The sequence below is a fragment of the Pteropus medius genome, unplaced genomic scaffold (assembly GCF_902729225.1).
Source record: "Pteropus medius unplaced genomic scaffold, Ma_sr-lr_union100, whole genome shotgun sequence".
Taxonomy (NCBI): Eukaryota; Metazoa; Chordata; class Mammalia; order Chiroptera; family Pteropodidae; genus Pteropus; species Pteropus medius.
The window spans coordinates 7,352,888-7,372,633 of NW_024350927.1; the positions used below are offsets into that span (position 1 = coordinate 7,352,888).

Below are 19,746 nucleotides of genomic sequence, written 5' to 3' on the forward strand. Positions count from 1 at the left end.
CGCGCCAGGCTCCAGACGACACAGCTGGCCACACCAAAACACTTTTCCATTAAATTAAGCATTTCAGTTTATGAAACGTACGTCCCCCTGGATGGGAGCCTTTGATTCTTGAGACAATTCTATACAGCACGGGACAGACAGGTTCTTGACCTCTAGAGACACTGGCTGTTTGTCAAACAAACATTCGTTTGACAGTAAATGACAATGGTCGCTTTGTAGGGTTGTTGGGGGGCCTGAATTGAAAGCTGTAGCCGGCAAGGAAATCTCCACGTGCTGGGAGAGAAAAAGTTCTCTAAGTGAAAAGGCAAAGGGCAGAGCAGGGCGACATATGATATCATTCCTTTCCTGCAAAGTGTGAATGAAGTTAGCTCCCTCGCTGGATGATTCGCACACAGCAGGTGCTCAGAGCGCCAGTGCTGCCTCTCCCTTCTTTCCCCTCCCCCTGCCCATTATACACCCAGGAAAGGAGATAGATGCTCTACACCCCCCGTTGTAGTCACAGTGACTAACTCTCCCTTCAGAGGGAGGCTGGGCCGTCACTTCTCCATGGCAACGCTCTGGCGGGGGCCTCAGGGACTGGAGCCTGGACTCCACCCGCCTGCGCTGGGAAAGCCATGGTCAAAGGCCGGCCAGGGCTGAGCCGCGTCCTATGATAGCAATGTTCTCCACTGGGTCGGGGGAGCTGAGCTCTGGGCTCCAGACTTGATCTCCTCCCTGACTCTCCAAGCTGGAGCTCCAGGAGCGGCGGCTGCTGTCACTAAAGTGACAGTGAACAGAATGATGGCCGAGTCCCTCGATTCGGGCCACCCAGGCGCAGGAGGCCCGGTCAAGCCGGATGGGCCACACACCTGAATTCCAAGTCCAGGTCCCTTTCAAAAGCCTACGCCTCCCTCCCACTTCGGTTCCCGTCCTCCTTGTTTGCACGGCCCGCCCCCTGCCCCAGCCCCTCTCCCGGGAAGGAAGAGCTAATGGGCATTTAGCACAGGAAAGCAGGCAGAGAGGGAGCAGAGGGTTTTAAACGTTATCGATATGCTCAAAGCCAGCAATTCTTGACCTGGTCAGCAAGGGCCCAAGCTTCAGATAAGGTGGGCCCTGGAGCCCCACCCCCAACACGTTATGGAAAAACACCCTCACCACGACGACGCAAGGGTGGAGACTCTCAGAAATGCTCTTGTCAGGTCCAACCATCTCTCCTGGCTGCCTCGGGGGAAATGAGCTTTCAAAGAGATAATCTTTGCACAGCTACTTCCTGCAGACCCTTCTAAAATTCCAGGAAGCTTATTCAGAGGTAGGGGCTGCGGGCAAAACACACTGCGAGACGAGACTCGAGACTCGGGAGGGTTTCCAGATGCTCCGCATTAAGGATAGATTTACTTCTGGGTCAGTAACCTGTGACTTTCAAAGGAACAGGTCTGGGTTGTTCTTCCTTCTAAACGCCCCCTCGGGCCCCCAGCGCCCCCTGTGCAGAGCTCAGGATGGGACTGTCTGTCTGACCTTGTGTTCAAGTTGGAGCTGTGGGAACTGGCCCCCTCACACCCACATGGGCACCCGGTCCTTGCCCTGCCTGCAGCCTCCCACGGCCCTGTTCCCGCCCGGGCTCCCTCCCAACAGACTGAGCCCGTGGACCAGGCAGAATCAGGGTCCCCCTCCAGTGGTCCCCCTCCAGCGGTCCCTAGCTCCAAGTCGGTCCCAACATCCAGGCCCCGGCTCTCCTCCAACCTCGCCTCCCCGAGTGAGTCCTCCTCAGCCTGGCCCCCAACCCGCCTGCCTCAGGGCCTTTGCATTTCCTGTGTCTGTGGCCTGGGACGCTCAGAAGCATTCCAGACACCTGCGTCTTCACACCCAGATCTCTCGGCTTCTCTCCAAGGCCCCTTTTCAGAGGGGCCTTCCCAAACCACCCCGCAGGAAATTTCCAGGCACTGTTCCCTTTCCCCACTCTTCTTCATTGACAGTAAATCCTCTTAAATTTGTGTTTCTCTCTCTCTCTCACCCACAACACAAGCTCCACGGAGACAGACTGTGTGTCTCTCGGGGCTTATTCCCAGCACCAGGAACAGGGCTTGGTACCTAGTGGGTACAAAACAGAGCTGCTGAGGGCATGTAATCCAGTCCCACCCCAACGTCAGGTCTCAGCTCCAGAGTCACTTCCTCCAAGATCTCCCCCTCCCACCTCCCATTTCCCCTCTTGGCACCCCCCACCCCATGCAGTCACTCCCTGCCACCCCACACCCCCGGCAGTTTGTCTCTTCATAGCCATCAAAATGTGCAATTACAGAGGTCCATCCACGGCTTTAAAAATTAACATCCGCCTCACTGTCCAGTCCTGGAGTTGGCACTACATACAGCCCAAGGGCCACAGCCCTGTTTTGTAAAGGAAGCTTTGTGGGGACACAGCCTTGTTCATCGCCTGAAGCACTTCTCTAGGGCTGCTTTGGGCTATAAGAACAGACCAGTTGTAACAGACTTGATGGTCCACTTGGCTAAACTGTTTGCGACCTGGCCTTTTCAGAAAAAATTTGCTGACATTTGTACTATTCTAGGAGTGGAGGGAAAAAGGGACGGGAGGGAGGCCAGAAAGGAGAGCCGATGAGGGGGCACAGCGGAGTGCCACTGTTAAAACATTCCGCTTAGCAGCCCCGCTGTTTTCAGGAACACGACCACTAACTTAATTCCTCTGTCACCGTATCGATCACTTACGCGTAACGAAACAAACACAAAAGCCCAGGGAATTTGCTGGCTCCTGTCCACAGGTCCAGATGTTGTTCTTGCTCAGGTGTAGCTGGATCTTGGATCAAGTAACGTCCCAGCTCCTCATCTCATGCTTGAGCCACTCTCACAGTGACAAGGTGGCTGCCGGCGACTCCGGGTTTGCTGCCTGTCCTCTTGACCACCCAGCAGCAAGAACACCACCAGGGAGGGCAGAGGCCCCACACTGAGTCCGGCTGGCTGAGGGGTCTCAGTGGTCAGGGGCACAGAAGGCTCTGATTGGCTGGGCTTGGTCACCGCCCACCCTGGTGTGTTTCATCCACGGCCATGGGAGCCGGGCAGGTCGTGTGGGTGAAGGGCTGGGAGCTGTGACCTGAGGAAGGGAAGCAGAGGCTGCACAAGCCTCGAAAAGCTTTCTGCTGCACGTGAGGACTCTGTCTGCTGCTTCACAAAAATTCACCACCACGGCCAACTTGAACGGCGTTTTCCAATGACTGTTAAAGGTACACAGTTAACGGGAGAGAAATCACAAACCTCTTAAATCTTGGCTTTTAGGCTTTTAGTCCTTGCTGTATAACATGTTGCAAGGGGTCTCTGAACCCAATTTCAACGTGTGTGCGCACGTGCATGGGGGCTTCCCACGCTAAGCAAATCTCAGCCGTCGCCAGCAGGGTTTCGGAGGGTTCGGCGCGATTCGGACACTGCCCAAGACAGAATCGGATTCCACAGGGTGCGACCTCAGTCCCAGGAGCCCACCCTCCTCTGCAGGCGCCAGTCATGGCCCAGGCTGTGACCTGGGCTGTGACCGACTGGTGACAACGTGAGGGTCCAACGACCCCCTCCCTGGGTTCCATGAACTTGCTGGAACAGCTCACAGAACTCAGGAAAACCCATCCACTCACTAGATGATGAGTCTACTACACAGGGTCTTAATGGACACGACGTGATGCCGGACGAGGACAGGTGCGGGGCCTGCATGGAGAGAGACAGGCGAGTGCAGGGCGTGGACGGACAGACACGCATGGGGACGGGAGAGAGAGACGCGCGGGGCACGGTCTCGAGGGAAGGGGCGTGTCCCCGTGGAGCCTGGGCCCAGCCCGCGGAAGCATTCTGGCGCCCCAACGCAGAAACTCCCCAAGAAATGGACCGATGACCAGGCCTTTTGGGCTTTTATGGAGTCACTGTTACTGACTCAGCCTCCAACCCCTCTGCCCTCCCGGGAAGGCAGGGGGTGCAGTTGGAGTTCCAACCCTCTAACCACGGGTTGGACGGCCACCCTTGTAACCAGCCCCACCCTCTGATGGGATCCGAAAGCCACCCTGTTAACATGACAAGGAACAGCGCGATCACTCAGCACTTCCAGAAATTCCAAGGATTTGAGAACTCAGCGTCAGGTGCAGGGAACACCGGATGCATATTTACTATGCATCACAGCATCACGTGCTCACTGCTCTCTCCCCTCGGCTTTATCGACAGCTGAGAGCTGCAAATGAAGCTGATGACGAATCCAGTTTCAGAAAAGAAAGGACAGACAACAGAAGGGACAATCGGTAGTTGCTAAGTATCCTGTTTATTCTGCAATCGAGATTCTGAAATGTGGGGACACAACCGCAGGCAGAGGATCTGTGTGGGTGTCACTTCACGAGGACACTTCGTGAGGACGGTGACGAGGGCTTCTCCGGAAAAGCCACCGTTCTTGCTGAAAGCGGGCAGTGAGAATGGGCGACAGGCGGCCTGTTTCTAGCCCTGGACGGGCACTTCGGCCTAGTCTCTAAGGATGAGCGGGGCCTTCACCTGCTGAACCACCTCCTGGCCGCTCAGCGCCTCGACTATGGCAAGAGCGAACTCGAAGCTGGTACCAGGCCCCCGGCTCGTGAGGATCAGGCCATCCCGCTCCACGCGACTCTCCGAGTAGCTGTAATGACCTTGGGTGTGAAAAAGTGAAAAACGGTTACGGACTGACGGGCCGTGCTGGACCCTGAGCACCACTCAGCCGTCCGATCCCCTGCTGCAGCCCAAAACTGCCTCGCACAATTCAATCCAAAACACAGACCATGGCAGCCAGCCACTCAACGCAGTCAGGCCTCCCACCTCTTCAAAGCACAGCATGAGATTACAGGAGCTGTGTACCGCCAAGGGCGACAGACACTCACCACTGGTGACAGGAAACAAACACATGTGAGTCAGGCGTAGCTGCATAAAACCTTGTAAGTGTTGCGGGAGGTCTCAGGGTAAATGCCACTTACTCGCACTTACACTGTACAAGGAAAGCTCGCGTGTCAATTCTGTGAACTGAAGGGAAGCAGAATATGCCCCTCCATGACTGCAGGACACGCCACCCCAAAGGTGCCACTTCGAAACATTTGAGCTGAAGGCTCTTGAAAAACGACGATGCGGGGAAAGGCTTTCTCTGAGCTCCCCCGATCTGCCCAACACAGACCCTCCAGAAGGACTTCAGAGGTCACAGATCCCCTCCCCAGGTTTCAGTAGTCAGCAAGATGGCCTCTTGTCACAAGAGGAGACCAGAAGTGACACCACAGCCAAACTGCCCCAGGCTACCATACCCCCAACAACTCTTCTAAGTGCCCAGGCACCTTGCCCAGAAGCCACCTTCTCTCCCCTGAGGCCCCTCCCCGCCCCTTCCCCTTGGATGGCGCTCAGGATGGAACTCTCGGCCTGGTCGCAGGTTGCTCTTTCTCGCTGGGTGTCTCCTTCGAATGCGAGACAGATGTGTTGAGCAACGGTGCTCTTCCCTAACCTGTCCGCTACTACAGCACTCTGCCGAGAACTGGCGGGGGCGGGGGGCAAGCAGTGTGGAAGGTAGGAACTACCTGTATATGCACACACACTCCGCTGTCTCCACAATGCACACTCCGCGACACGTCGGGAAAGGGAGTGAGGTGAGGAGGAAGAAACCGCTCTCATTTCTCGGGGCCCACATGCCTTCTGCGTCCCTCGACTGGCTGCGCTTCTGCAACTATGATAACGAGAAATATGCTTCTCCTACGTCCGGGGAGTCTCGGCCACAAGGGCAGGGCCCGCCACATGGGCTGCCCAGGCCAGGCCCACCAACGCGCACGGGTCACTGCCCCACATGGAGCTCCCGCATCCTGGGTGCCGAGCGGCCTCCCCCAGGAGCTTCTTGGCACCCTGCCCCTTCGGCTCTAGAGCAGTGTCCCACCTGGGAGGCGCTGCCTGGGAGCGCCCTTCCAAACCAAGCCCCTCAGGTCACAGCACCCTCCCGCACGACATGATCTGTCAACAGCTCATCAGTCTCCTCGTGCACTGTCCCCTCTCCGAAAGGCGAGGCCTTCACCTGCCTCCCGCTGGCCTAGCACACTGATGTCTAAGTACCAGGAGAACGGCCAGACGAAAGACAGCCAGCCCCGGTGCCCCGTGCTCCTGTGCACGACACGGGGTCTCTGTGTCCCCCCTCCCGTCCCCCATGTTCAGCACCAGCGGACAGGAGGCCGGCCCAAAGTACTGATCAGAGCTCATCCGGTTCTGCCCCCCACGAAGAACCTTTGCCCACTTTCTCTAGCACCCTGAGCTGAACTTGAACTCCGGGTCACGGTACACAAGTGCTCTGGGTCCAGCCGGCAGAGACTGAAATGCAAGTAACCACAAGGGGGACAGAAAAGAACCTGCCATCCAGGTGGAAGCGAATGGTGACCTGGCTGAGGACGGTGGCGACAGAGAGGAGGTTTGAGATGTATCTTGGAGATAAAACGCCCAGAACTTAGTGAAGAGTCGGACGTGCGGAGGCGTCAAAGATGCCTCCCAGCTGTCTGTCCCCAGCAACTGGGCGGGTGGTGGTGCCACGCAGTGACATGGAACACGAAGGACAAACAGATTTAGGGGAGGGGTTAAAGCCGAAGAGACTCCTGTGGCATCTTGTCCTGCCTGGTCACTGCAGGCAGAGCCAGGCACACACACTTCAAACCACCTCCCCGGCCCCAAAAGCCCGCTGACCATCGCGCCTCCGTCCCCCACCAGCCGGGGCAAGGCCGCCCCAGAGCCCGGGGAGAGGCTCAGAGGACGCTGGTTCAACGAACAGCACAGAAAAGGCAGCTGACGACTCCGCTTAAAGCAGAAGTGATGCTTCTGCTGCCATGACGGGCTTTACAAACCACACACATCATGACGGTCATGTCTTCTCAAGGGGGATTAACACCGCCTGCAATAATTTGTCTCACACGCCTCATTAAAAATCTAGTCACCCACTGAAATAACCACATGCAGTATAGCTAAAGTTCCCCAGTTCCTATTATGGAGGAAAAGAGGACCCCCGGTTTGAGGGAAAAAGTCTTCATAACCGAACGTCATTTACTGACAGTTAAAACAGGCCAGGGTCATTCTAAATGCTGAACAGGAAAACCAGCTGAGCTGGGACGAGCTGTGAGAGGGGCTGCCCAGACTGCGGCGGCGTGAGACACAGTTTTCTAAATGGTCCACTTCTCTTGTGGGTAAAATATTACAAATGCCGATTAAACTGGTTAAAGATGTCCCATGGGTCTTGGCAAAACTTCAACGAAGAAGAGCAAATGGTCTGCACTTAGCAACTACCACCACCTAGTGGCGACGACGGAGAAAAACAACGCGCGTGCTCTCTCACCAGCTGATACGTTTTGGGAATGTGGCAAATTGACATCTCACGTTCAATCTGACATAGGGCATTCATTTCGTTTAATTTTAAGCAAACACCCCAAAGCCAGAAAATCTCTTCAGAGAAAAAGCATCCGGGGAGGCCAGGGGTCAGCAACTCCCACAGCTCGGCACCTGCAGAAAGCTCCCACAGTCAGGTAGCTGCAGAGACCTGCGGTCCCCAAGAACTTGACATCCTTACTATTTGGCCCTTTAAGGGGAAGTCGCCAAGCAGAGCAGATCTGGGATCCGATGGGCCACTGAGCGGCCGTCTGACCTCTCTAAGCCTCACTCTTCTTTTCTGTGAAGCGGGGACGACACCACCCTAATGGGACTATTGTGGGAACCCAGTCAAAGCCGACACTGTACAGATGGCCAGGCACGGGCGGCCGGGCCCCTACCACATCCCAGCACTGCCCAGCCGCCCTCCTGCCGCACGGCCAATGCTCTAAGTGCCTTGAACACTCCCTGAGCCCCCAGCAACCCTGAGGCAGGAGCTGTCATCCAGACGCCAGGCCAGGAGCGAGGCTCAGGTTGGAGCCCGCCAGGTGCACGGCGAAGAGCTCTGGCTCCAGAGGTCCTGCTCCTCCCTGGGGCTCGGCTACGGCCTCCGGATGCCCGCTCAAGAAAATTACAGTCACCACTTACTTATTCTAAAAAGGGAGGAATGGAAAGACCCCGCCCGCAGACTGGACTGCACATTGAGCAAAAAGTTTCATACTGATCCAGTGAGTTCACGGTGACGACCAGCAGAAGGGCCTCGCCCAAGGAGATACCCAGGAAGTGATCCCAGTTCCACTTCGCAGAATGTTCTAGGGGACAGAAACCTCCAATGGCTTTTTCCACACCGGGGTTCACTGACTACTCTGACGCCTGGTAGCGTCCATGTGTGTGGGACCTGCACCAAGACAGGGGCTGGGCCTGGGTTCTGGCTGACTCTGGGCGAGTCGCCTGGCTTCTCGGAGGTGACATCGAGATGACAACAGCTGGCTTGCTGGGCACTGGGGACTGTGAGGCTCCAGAGCCCATGCACGTAAACGTACTTCGTAAACGACTGAGTTGGCCGTCTGAGCCTCCCCAATCCCGATCAACCGGCGCGCTCGGGAGGCATTACAAGAAAACGCGAACGACAGACCCGCCTTCAGGTCCTGGAGGGCTGTGTCCCCTCGAGTGCACGCTGCAGGGCAGCTGACTCAGTTCTTTCCAACCTGCCAAAACCTCCATCAGCTCAAAGCGAATTACATTCCTACATCAAAAAACGCCAGGACCAAGAGCCCTTTTTAAAACCCATTTCCATACAGATGGTTCTGACAACCTAGAATCTTTCTAGCGACTAAAATGATAGGTGTTCAAGGAAATACTACTTTGGATCGAACTTCAGAATATACAAAATGTCCAACACCAAGTGTGAACCCCAAAGTAAACTATGGACTTTGGGTGATGACGACGCGTCAATGTTGGTCCATGGACCGTAACAAATGTGGCAGCTGGCGCGGGAAAGGACGTCGATGCTGCACGTGCCAGGCAGGGGACTCAGCACTTTCTGCCTGATTCTGCTGTAACGCTAAAAATGCTCTAAAAAATAAGGTCCATTGATTTAAAAAACAGCAACGTGAAAAATGCATCACTTTTCTTTGATGTGAAGATGTAAGATGTAGTATTAATTGCTCTACTTTTTTAGCTCAGAATTAGCCCAGAGGAGACCGAGACAGGGCAGAAAGCGTACTGGTTGCAGTTATCTTCAAATCGGCCTTTGATATTATTATTTGGTTTTGTTTGTTCGCTCACTGATTTTTGGTTGGCTGGTGTTTTACACAGAACCAGGGGCTCAGCTTCCTCGCCGGCTGAACGCCGGGTGAGCCGCTGCGCCTCTAGCTGGACGCTCCTGCTTCTCCTGCAGCTGCCCACGCTAGCGTGATGCTCCTTTCCCCCTGGAAGTTCCAGGGTCTCTGCTTCTGTTACGTGCGCTCCAGGGACAGATGGTAGAGGAAAATACCGCCTGTCTGACAGAAGACACTACCTGGTTGATCTGAATGCCAGCGGAGAAGCAGCAGCTGTCACCGAGGGAGCCCTGATGCTCACGGAGCTGTACATTCAGGGTTTGGTTACAGGGTTTTGCTGTTAATTACACACTGCCTTGTATTTTAAAATATGATGGGTATGTCTCTGCAAGCTGTTCACTCCTGGAGGACAGAGATAACGTCGTGCTTCTTTAACATTTATAGCCTCCAAATAAGCAGCAGCATCAGAAAATTAAAGAAATATTTGATAAATTACAAAAAAGATATAAGTCAGTGTTACGTTTAAAAGGCAAGCTGCAGAATAATGTACGCAGCAGCTCTCCTCTGAGTAAACGTGTTCAACTACAAGGGTAATGAGCACGTGCAGAGACAACGCCACAGCTACTCAAGACACAAGTCACCTCTAAACACAGGGCAGGGGCGCGAGTTCGTTTTCTTCGCCCCCTCGTTTGCATTTCTTACCACGAAAAAGAAACGGTCTTTACGAAAATAAATTGATAAAAGTTAAACATCTAGCTACTATTTATAAGAGAAGTGTGTCGCCACGGTAAGCGGGCCTGCCACCCAGGCAGTCTCTGAAGGGCCAGAGCAATGTTCATTTTACCTCGGACTATGGGCAAAGGGCGCTTTCTGAAACCGTTGTCGAGGATTAAAATTTACCCTCAGGTTTCTGGCCAAGCGTTTAGTAAAAATACTAGTCAAACTGGCATGTCATGATCTGTTCAACCTGTAACATCAGGACTCGGCTGGCCTCCGGCTCAGTTGCCAGGCCCCAATGGTGCACTGGGTGACAGGCCTCCGTCCTGCGGCTCACTCCGTCTCTCCAGTTCAAACGCGTGCAGAGAGCGCGAGCAACACCACACCGCACCTCCGCCCGGACTCCACGCGTCGGACCATGCGGAGCGGGAAACCGAGCTAAATCACAGCCTTCAGAAAAGGGCTCACCGTACGTTAACGTATAAGCGTGTACTTACTTCCATTCATCATTTTATCTTTAGCAAGTGGGTGCGTTGTAACTTTGCTTCCAAAACCTATTTCATGAGCCAACAGAGCCGTAGGACCTAAAAAAAAGATTAATAAAAAGATTTAAGTGTAGATGTAGAAAAACTCATGTGTTAAAAATTGCAACAGCAAAAGTATTATTCAAAATCAGGAGGCTCTTACCTAAAATAGACTTATGATTCTGAAATGAAACACTTCTTAATATGAGGTAAAGTATATTTATAATAAACCAGCTACTGGGCACTTCTGGCAAAAGTGTACAAAGTCAAAATACTTCAATACCATTTAATCATAAAGCTTTGCCTTGCTCTGCAGGGAGCATGCAAACAACTTGACTGTGGCCCCCAGTCCAGGAACAGGCAGCGCGTGTGTCGGGGGCACAGAAGCGGGGAGACCCCCGAGGCTGGAACATCTGGCCTGACTCTTAGCAAATGAAGACTTCAGTTACACATTCAAGGCAACTGGCACGCTCCGAACTTCCGGACTTGAGTGCTATTTTACAGACTAATTTTATTTTTTCCTTGAAAATAAAAAATTAGCACTCATCCATCCATCCATGCGTCCCAACACACCAGGTGGTAAAATTATTAAAACGAGCAGAACACCACGCAGCTCGGAAGGGGACGCCGTGAGAAGGCTGAGATGGGAGGGCATTAGCGTTTCTTTACTGAAACGACTTCAGAGCAGCATGAACGAATGTCAGGCTGTGACCCTCTATGCCTCCCTCCTGAAATGAAGTTTTTAAAAATACACAGTTGCTAACTTGAGATTTTTACCAAAATGCGTTCACTAAAAATGGTCAGCTTCGTTGACAATCACAAGCACATTTCGTAATAGTCCTCAAATAAGGACTAACACCAAAAAGGTGTGAACCTTTGCTATATTATCTTGAAACTTTTTAAAAAGTAGTTAGTCTACCTTTTTCCTCTAAGCCTCACACACACACACACACACACACACACACTTTCTGAGACTTCATGTCACACCTAGAAAAACATGCTTTAGAGTGGCACCTTGACCTTCGGTGGTTAGGACGCCGTAGCTAAGACCCTAGGACGTCTGCACACTTGGGCTTCGACAGACCCAAGCACTGGCTCTTGCTGGCCTTGCACTTTTCAACACAATTCCAAGTGAAAAGTGGTTACGTAACACACCAACAGGCCTCGCAAGTCACAGCCGCTGCAAGGGAAGAGCAAACGAACACGGAATTCCGCAAGCCGCCTGCCTCATGGAATGTGTCAGTTTCAGACCAAGTCTTGACTTTTCTCTCTTAAATCAAAAGCCTCAAATATACTGCATGCCTCTCTCCACCTCGCTTTTATTCTGTGTGAGACAGCTATGTATGGCAGCAAATAAAAACTGCAGAATTATCACTCAATTTTTATTTCAATGGAGTTGTGAATTACCCTAAATATTTGTTTTGTAAGATTTAAAAAAATAAGTAGTTGCCTGTATTATCTTACATTCTATAGCAGACGTCAAGATACGATGTCAGGAATGTCTAAGCCGCTCCTCAGGGGAGAAAACGGCTGCCTATAGCCACATCAATGAACTCATGCTACGGCTGCCGGTAGGAAATCACATGTCCTACTCATCATGGTGAGCGCATCACCACTGCTTTCTGGGGCTTAAACATGCCATTTGGGGAATTAGGGAAGAGATGTTTAACTAGATCAGGACTTGAAATTCTGATGGATGAGAAGGCCGTCAAGTCCCCACAGGAGGTGGAGGGGCAGGATGGAATTCCCTTGGATGGCCAAGGCGAAAGCCACCAGCGCCACCGTGTGGCACGTAACAGGAAGAACACTACGGCCGCTCGCCAGCCCTTCCAAGTGTCCCTGAGACTATCTAGACCAGGCATCTGACAACTTCCAGGCTTCCTTCCCCTTCTCCTTCCCCGACTTACAGTGGATCTCATTTTGTGTTCTCACGCCAGTCTCCCTTCCAAATCTGTCCCTGTCATTCACTGACATTAGCGGCTGAGTTAATATTCTTTCAGTTCAATGGACAGTCCCTAATTTCTAATGTGAAACTCATGAATCACCGTATTTTTCACCACACTTCTTGCTATTTTTTACAGTCCCCAGAAGGGCAGTGTAGGACATTTAGCAATCAAACGTCACTGGGGCGCTGTTTGCTTTTTAATGCCTATTTAGATGACTGTAAGGTCTAAGTATTCAAGCCTAAGTACAAAACAGTGAACCAGATGTGGCTAATCTGGCCACCTGAGTGACACAAAAGGCCAAACTGACACGTGCTTTTTACTCTCAGCAGAGTCACGAGGGAACAGCCCCGCCAGCCCTCCCCTCCTTCCTTTGGTGAGAGCACCTAAGAATGAGGCTGCGACAACTGGACCAAGTCCTTCCACGACCAAGAGCACCTCCGACTTCCTCCCCAGAGAGGGGCGGCTGCTTGGGCTGCAGGGACGGCGGCGTCCTTCAGCAGGAGTTCGTCCCTGCGCCCTGTGGGCAGGTCAGGAGGCTGGTGTGGAGTGGGACGCAAGGACAGGGCCCGCGGGCGGCCACCTCCGTGGTCCTTCCCAGTCTCGAATGCAGCGATTCTCAAACACTTAGGTCTCAGACCCCTCTAGCCTTTGTGTGGGTTACGTCTATCAATAACTGCCCCGTTAGAAATTAAAACTGGGAAATTTTTACACCACGAGAATATTCGAACACACACAGCATGCCCGAATGATGCTCGTCACACTCTGCTGCCACTCCTGTGTCTTCGTAGTGTTGCTCTGACCTTTCTAAACCCTTGAAAGAACACCAAGAACCACGGCTCTGCAAAGCCCTAGGATCCCTGTCCATAATGTCTTTCAAAGTCTACTGTATTGAATAAATTATCACTGGGCCATTTTATCCAATCCAGCTGTTCATTTGTTTATTCACTCTTTTGACAAACACTGAATGAAAACCTGTAACAAAAAAGGCACTGGTCAGAAATTATACTGTGGAAAACATGCAGCATGGCAGAACACCGTCTGATATTAGAGCAAGAATGAATTTTAAAACGGTATCAGAAATCAACAAATCACTGCCTCAAACGTGGGGACATCTACGAAGCACCAAGGGCCTTACTCTAAATTAAGTGGCAGGTCACGCAGTGCCTAAGAACTAGCACCCAGCACCGAGGACGCGGTCAGGGCGAGCGCAGGCGCAGCTGGCACACTGGTGCCCGGCCGGTCCCCGTAGCCTGGGTGCTGGCACAGAGACTTTCCGGCACAGGGTTTTGCTGTGACAGGCTGTTTACTGGATTCCAGAGGGCGTTTTCCACTGAGATCAACCAAACAGAGAAAACGCTGAGTTCCACGGAACGAGATCGAAGGCACAGAGCGGCAGAAAACAACTACTACTCATTTCTGAAACGACAGCAAGTTCGTGTCACCCAAAGTGGATGCGCTGACACAGATGCCCACCCGCTCCGGGAAGGGGAAGAAGCATTTGGGAGAGTCTACTAATTAATGACCACCCCGTCATGTATTTTTTTAAGAAAACCAACGACGCACAAGCATCCCTGCACTTCACCTGCACAGATGGCGGCTATGAGGCCCTTCCTCTTCTCCTGCTCCTTCAGTATCTCCTTCACGGCAGCGGACTAGCGAAGAAAACAAAAGAGCATCAGGCTGACAGCAGGCCACAGCCAACCTCTCGCTACAAACTGGTAGAATCTAATTTGAGCTTAAACCAAAAGATTTTAAATCTATTTTTCAATAATTTTCTAAATTATTAACATAAAAAGTTATCAAATGTATAACGTTTCTACATTCCTAAACCTAATTAGGGCATTTATTGTAAAGGAAAGGCCTCCTTTTAAGGACGCTGAAGGACTGCACAGCACGGGAAAAGCCCTTTTCCTGGGGCGCAGGGACCCTCCCCTCCCTCCCCATTCCGCACTCGAAGGAAAAGGATGGAAGCGAGCAGAAGCGGCGTGCGGGTGTTTTCAGACAGCAGAGTCGGGCAGGCTCACGGTCCCACAGGTGTGACCCGACCTACTTCAGGAGCCTGTCTGCCCTGCCGGCCCCTCCCCCTGCCCCTGCCCCTTCCCTAGGCTGACACCTCATCTAAGGCTTAAAAGCGAAGAAGCAGGGGCCTCTTTGGACGCCATTTTTCATTCAAGCTGGCAGCTCTAGCCCCCTGCAACCCTCCACACCCTGACTGTTGAAAAGACAGCCAATCTTTTACCTTTCTATGCTTAAGCCTTCATAAAACACAAACTTTTTCTTTTGCTCTTGACGGGGAAGAAAAAAAAGTAGTCTAACGTTTAGACTGTATTCACCAAATATGTTCATAAACTGTTCCACCAATTCAGCTTACTTCTGTAGCAAATGTCATTAGAAATAGCTTTTAAAAATTAAATTAGAACACCATTTTAGTTTCACTTGTTCTTGTTTTATTCACAGTCTCCTTCTCGAAATATTTTAATAATAACAAAATCAACAGAACACAAGCAGATGTTGAAATACTTCAGACAGACAAATTATACGGATAATTTACCTCCGATAAATTCTGTGCGCCCAGATTACCTCCTGGCAGAACTACGACGTCATAAGGTCCCTGTAACAGTTTAAAAAATAAAAGTGAAAACATTTTCATCTGAAGTGTGCACTAAAGTGGCAGTCGATAACATTTTAGTATTTTAAATACAGGTCATCACAAAAACCTGTTCACAGAACAGCGAAGTAAGTTACGGTGGATCTCCAGGACAGAATGCAGTCTGGAGAGCAACGTGACAGTGTGTCTGTGCTGCAGAAGTGCAGGTGCAGCACGACCCTGTCCCTGTAAAAAGAAACAAAGCGTGCGCGTGCAGATGGCCCGTCCGCACGCGCGTGCGCGTAATGCGCAGACACTCACACACGAGGGAGATACCCCCGCCACCGGTGGGGACGCAGGGGAGGGGAAGAACGAGAAAGGGACGGGCCACGTTTTGACTTTATGTTTGTCTTCGCTGTATGAATTGTTTTTCAACAAGAACGTACATAGTAATAAAATATAATAAAAAACATTTTAAGTAAAAGGCATAGAAAAAGTTTTAACTTTATGAAAAATGAAACTTGGGAGAGAAATGACATTTTAGTATCCCCAAATGTCCTAGAAATCTTATGATTTCAAACTTGCTGAAATCATAAAATGGAAATTGTTTCAACAATGCTTTCGAATGTTAGAAAGGTTTTAAAAATTTAGTCATCGAGCAAATTATAAAACTTTAGTACATATGTAGAGGAACATTTAGTATTTAGAATTACTTTTAAAGACTATAAACATCCTACTGTTGTTTTAAAACCAAGCAAAACTCAAAAGGGAATATACGAAGTACAAAATTCTTTCACTTCTTTTAGAATCTGAAGTGCCCGAAAGACACAAAAGGTAACGACTGTCCTAAAACCCCCAGACACAAGAAGATGAAAAAGAACAAAGGAATACCTACTTCTACTCATTTTAACACGCTATTTAGAAAGTTTCAGCAATTTACAGGTAAATACCAATATTCTAATACTCCACAATCTATCACTGAAATATCTGAACTTACTAAAAAGTAATAAACGTTTTTCTATGCATTCCTGGGCAGCTAAGTATGGGGAATCATAGTCCCAGGATCCTCAGGGGGACACAATGGCCACTTGTGAGCTGGCTCTGCCTCCTTTCATGCCGACTCTCGCTCCAAGAGGGTACAGTCCACATTACTGTCACACTGGCCGGGAAAGCCTGCACCCCCCCCGAGAGGTGTGTGTCTGTGCAGGTGTGGGTGGGCTTGCTTCTGAGGAAAGACACCTCAGCTCCTGACGGTTTCCCAACAGTGCTGGTTACCCTCAATAACAAGAACTATAATTCTAAAGATACTGAAAAAGTGACATAATTTGAGTGGAACTCCCACTCCTCCCTTAATCTAACCACTAATCAAGTATGACTTATTTCACATAAAATGAATCACACCACCACTTATGTGTCACTGAAAAAGGTAAAAAGTAGCTTTGAATAAAGAATCAAAAACGAGTGGGAAATGTGACAGCTGATTCTCTTAAAACCAAGTAATGAAGTTATAACAGGAGGCCAGGCTGCCTGTGTAGGCAAGGAAAACCCTGCTGAAGTGTCCAGCCCACCCACTCGCTCACTGAGCACAGGAGGCAGCGGGGGACCGCCAGGGTCTACGGAGACGGTGTGGAAAACGGCAAAGTCCTCTGCTTCCCAGGGCTCACCGTGGAGAAGACATTCAAGCAAAGTCACTTTCTTAAAATATGTGTGTGCTAACAAGGCCTCAGATGTAGTCAAAAGACATCTAAAGAAACAGGTAAAAGAAGCCATAGGGCAGAGTAATTCCAAGTATGGAGAACGAACCTCTTTTTTTGCATCTTCCAGACTGGTGTCAGGACAAATGACGACATCTCGGCTACACTGTACAGGGTCTTTTCCAGCCAAACCAGCGATGGTGACCTTGATCTAAGAGAAAAATGTCATCATATTTAAGAACACCACAAAGTAACATTTTCACAGCTGCCCTGTTTTAAAATAACTTGGCAGGAAATACTGCAACAAAACCATGAGCTGGCAAAATATACTTAGTAACTAGGTTTGTCCCAGTTTGCCTGGGACGGCGCTGATTTACAGATGCTGTCCAGACACCCTGTCTGGTTAGTGTCCCTTCTCCCACAAGTGTTCTGGTTTGGCCAATAAATTATTTGAGCATTCCATTAATAATCTATCCTGCCAAGTTACTTGCCATTTAAACCTCATGGTATTCTCTGAAGGTAGAACTCCAAGTTAAAAATATGAAGTACTTTATCTTGCAAAGATTTACAAAGTTCATAATACCAAGAGCTAGTACCGGAAAAATGGGAATTTTCCTACACTGCTAGCGGTCCCACATGTTGGGACTCTGGAGTCATTTGACAAAATCTAGTCACACCAACTAGGGGCTGTCCTGTGGCTCAGCAAGTCCACTTACAGGCACCGAGGTGAAAAATGTTCAGATGTTTGCACAGGAAGCCTGTAAAGGAATATTACAGTACGTAATGCTGTGAAACCACGTAATAAAAGAACGAATTCAGAAAGATGGATTGCAGTACTAATACTAAGCAGCAATTTTAAATAAACAGCCTGGATCCATACGTATCTTCGCTCATGAGAACGAGAAGAACGCAGGGTCAACACCGGGCCAGACGGCCTGGGCCTGCGCCTGCGCACTCGCTCTTCTGCTCACTAACTCGGCAACGCAGGTATCTGATTTGGTGTCCTCAGTTTCTTCAACGGTAGAATGAGGAAGGCAGTAACTCACAGGGTTGTTGTAAAATGTAAACAAGTTTATATAAATCCTTAGAATGATACCTAGCACTCAGGAGATGCTATTTAAGTGTTCAGTATGGTCATATACTACATACGTACACACAGATGTGTAATACAGATATACTACATACATACATAGGTGTGTAATACACACATGCAGAATGAGAACTACAGTCTGATGCTACTTTATCTCTGGAATTGGAAGGGGAATACAATTAAGAAACTTTACAGAGTGTTTTATGAAGTTCTATTTCTTTAGGGCATTTGTTCAAGAAATGTGTCTGAAAGAAATACGGTAAAATGTTAAGAAGCATTAAATGTGGAAAATAAACAGGTGATTATGTTTGAAATAACTCATAAAAGTAAGTTAAATGTTACTTTATTCAAAATGACTTTTAAAAATCCAAAAATGTTTTTAAAACGGGCTAAAAAACACGGAGGGACTTACTCCAGCTCGCTCATGACATCTACAGAATGACATTCATCTCCTCTGTCTTTTAGCCAGGATGACCAGACTCTCTTTGAAGCCATTTTTTAAGTTGTATTTTTTAAAAGTCTTAGTTAAAAAAAAAAAAATTTTGTCAAAAAATTTTCACTGCAACCACAGAACAGCGAAAAATCTTAAGTTCAGGAACATTTTTAAGCAGCCTACTAGGGAAAATTTTCAGATAGACAAACATAACTGAATATGAAAAACGCATTTGAGGGTAATATTGGTTTACGTAATCTCCGTTACTATACGTATGAGATGAAAACACAGCAAGGCTGCTAACACGTGTTCGTATTAATTTCTTACCATGTTTTTAAAATCTCATTTCTAATAACATATTGCAAATGCAGTTTGCTAAAACACAAGGACATGAGTCTTGCATTTCACATAATGCAGGAGATAGTCTTTTTTTAAAGCACTATTTTATAGAGAAATGACTAAATTTCATGGGCAAAAAACTACATAAAGTCTTCAGCAATGAGTCTGTAAGGCTTTTGGAGGGGATTTTTTTTCAGTTCCAATAACTACTTAAAACTCCGGGCAGGCAGTTTAGAAGTGTTAAATATTTGAACAATTTTTTTTTTATGTAGATGGTAATCCCCTCACTAAAAGCAAACCAATAACATTCTCTTTGCACTTAGTTCTCTCATCGTAAACGGCAGCTGCTACGCCAGGGTCTGAGTAAGTTTTAGCCTAATTTCTATCTGCAGCGTTTGTTGTCCGTGCAAACTAGATTTTAATAAAACGATTCCAACAAACGGGATTCTTTCCAAACTGGCAGAATGCTACGCACAGGATTTGGGACGCTTTACACTTGCTACTACACTGCCTGTCGACACGCTTATGCTACAAGGCCGCACGTCCTGAGACGCGGCGGGTTGCGGGCGGGGGTCCGCGCGGGACCCGGGCCCCCGTCTCGGGGCGCTTCCTTCCGAGGCCCCGCCCCAGCGGCGCGGGGCTGTTCCGCCGGCGGCCCGAGCCCCTTCACCGCCCGCAGCGCTACGGTCTGCGCGCGCGCCGCGCTCCCCAAGCCCCGACCTAATCCTCGCCTCTCCTTCCGCAGACGCGGTTCCTCGGTGGCGTTTCTGCGCCGGGGAGAAGTAAACTCAAGCAAGACTAAAACGGGGACGCACCCGTGCACACACGAACGCCCTCAGGTCCGCACTGCGCAGGCGCACGCCGCCGGGTTTCTCACCTCCCCTCACTGCGCAGACGCGCGCCGCTCGCGTCCTGTACGTCACTTCCGGCCGAATCCACTTCGGAGAACCGTAGGGGACGGCTTGCCTTTCCGCGTCCTTAGGATGGTTCCAATTGGAAAACTCAGCACGACGAGAATCCCGTGGACTCACGCATCCTCACGAAATTCCCCCCGCCCCGAATGGCACGGTCCGACCTGCCCACAACACCTGCTGGATTTAACCCGTTTTTTTGCCGCAGCCCATAGGTACAATGCCCGATTCAAGGGTCCTGGACCTCTGTTTTAAACATGCGTTTTTATAAAATACAGTTGTTCCTTCACGCTTCCTCTGTGCACTTTGGTTTCTCTTTGTATTGTTCCTCTTTCCTGGATTGACTTCCCGTGTCGTCTCCGCTTCGTTAGGAC

At 50.1% G+C, this 19,746-nt stretch overlaps 1 protein-coding gene across 2 annotated transcripts; it reads right to left on the reverse strand.

Annotated features, from left to right (window-relative positions):
* Window positions 1-4,256: 4,256 nt before the first annotated feature.
* Window positions 4,257-19,357, reverse strand: PARK7 (Parkinsonism associated deglycase). 2 transcript variants are annotated; one of them, XM_039842297.1, is made up of 7 exons: window positions 19,277-19,357; window positions 18,102-18,209; window positions 16,709-16,810; window positions 14,870-14,929; window positions 13,901-13,970; window positions 10,346-10,432; window positions 4,257-4,631 (listed from the first exon to the last, which is right to left on the reverse strand). In XM_039842297.1, exons 2-7 carry the CDS (start codon window positions 18,132-18,134, stop codon window positions 4,471-4,473), a joined length of 513 nt encoding a protein of 170 aa, XP_039698231.1. In that variant the 5' UTR covers window positions 18,135-18,209; window positions 19,277-19,357; the 3' UTR covers window positions 4,257-4,470. The 2 variants fall into 2 exon arrangements, with proteins under 2 accessions (XP_039698231.1, XP_039698229.1); XM_039842295.1 differs by having other exon boundaries at window positions 19,182-19,292.
* Between the last annotated feature and the right edge of the window lie 389 nt (window positions 19,358-19,746).

What these genes read in the sequence shown, in the direction of transcription:
- PARK7 (XM_039842297.1), bottom strand. Translation starts at nt 18,134, where the DNA reads ATGTCATTCTGTAGATGTCATGAGCGAGCTGGA. An exon ending in TGGAAGATGCAAAAAAAGAG is followed by an intron (nt 14,930 to 16,708) that starts GTTCGTTCTCCA and finishes AAACTGTTACAG; the next exon opens with GGACCTTATGACGTCGTAGT. An exon ending in GCGCACAGAATTTATCGGAG is followed by an intron (nt 13,971 to 14,869) that starts GTAAATTATCCG and finishes TTTCTTCGCTAG; the next exon opens with TCCGCTGCCGTGAAGGAGAT.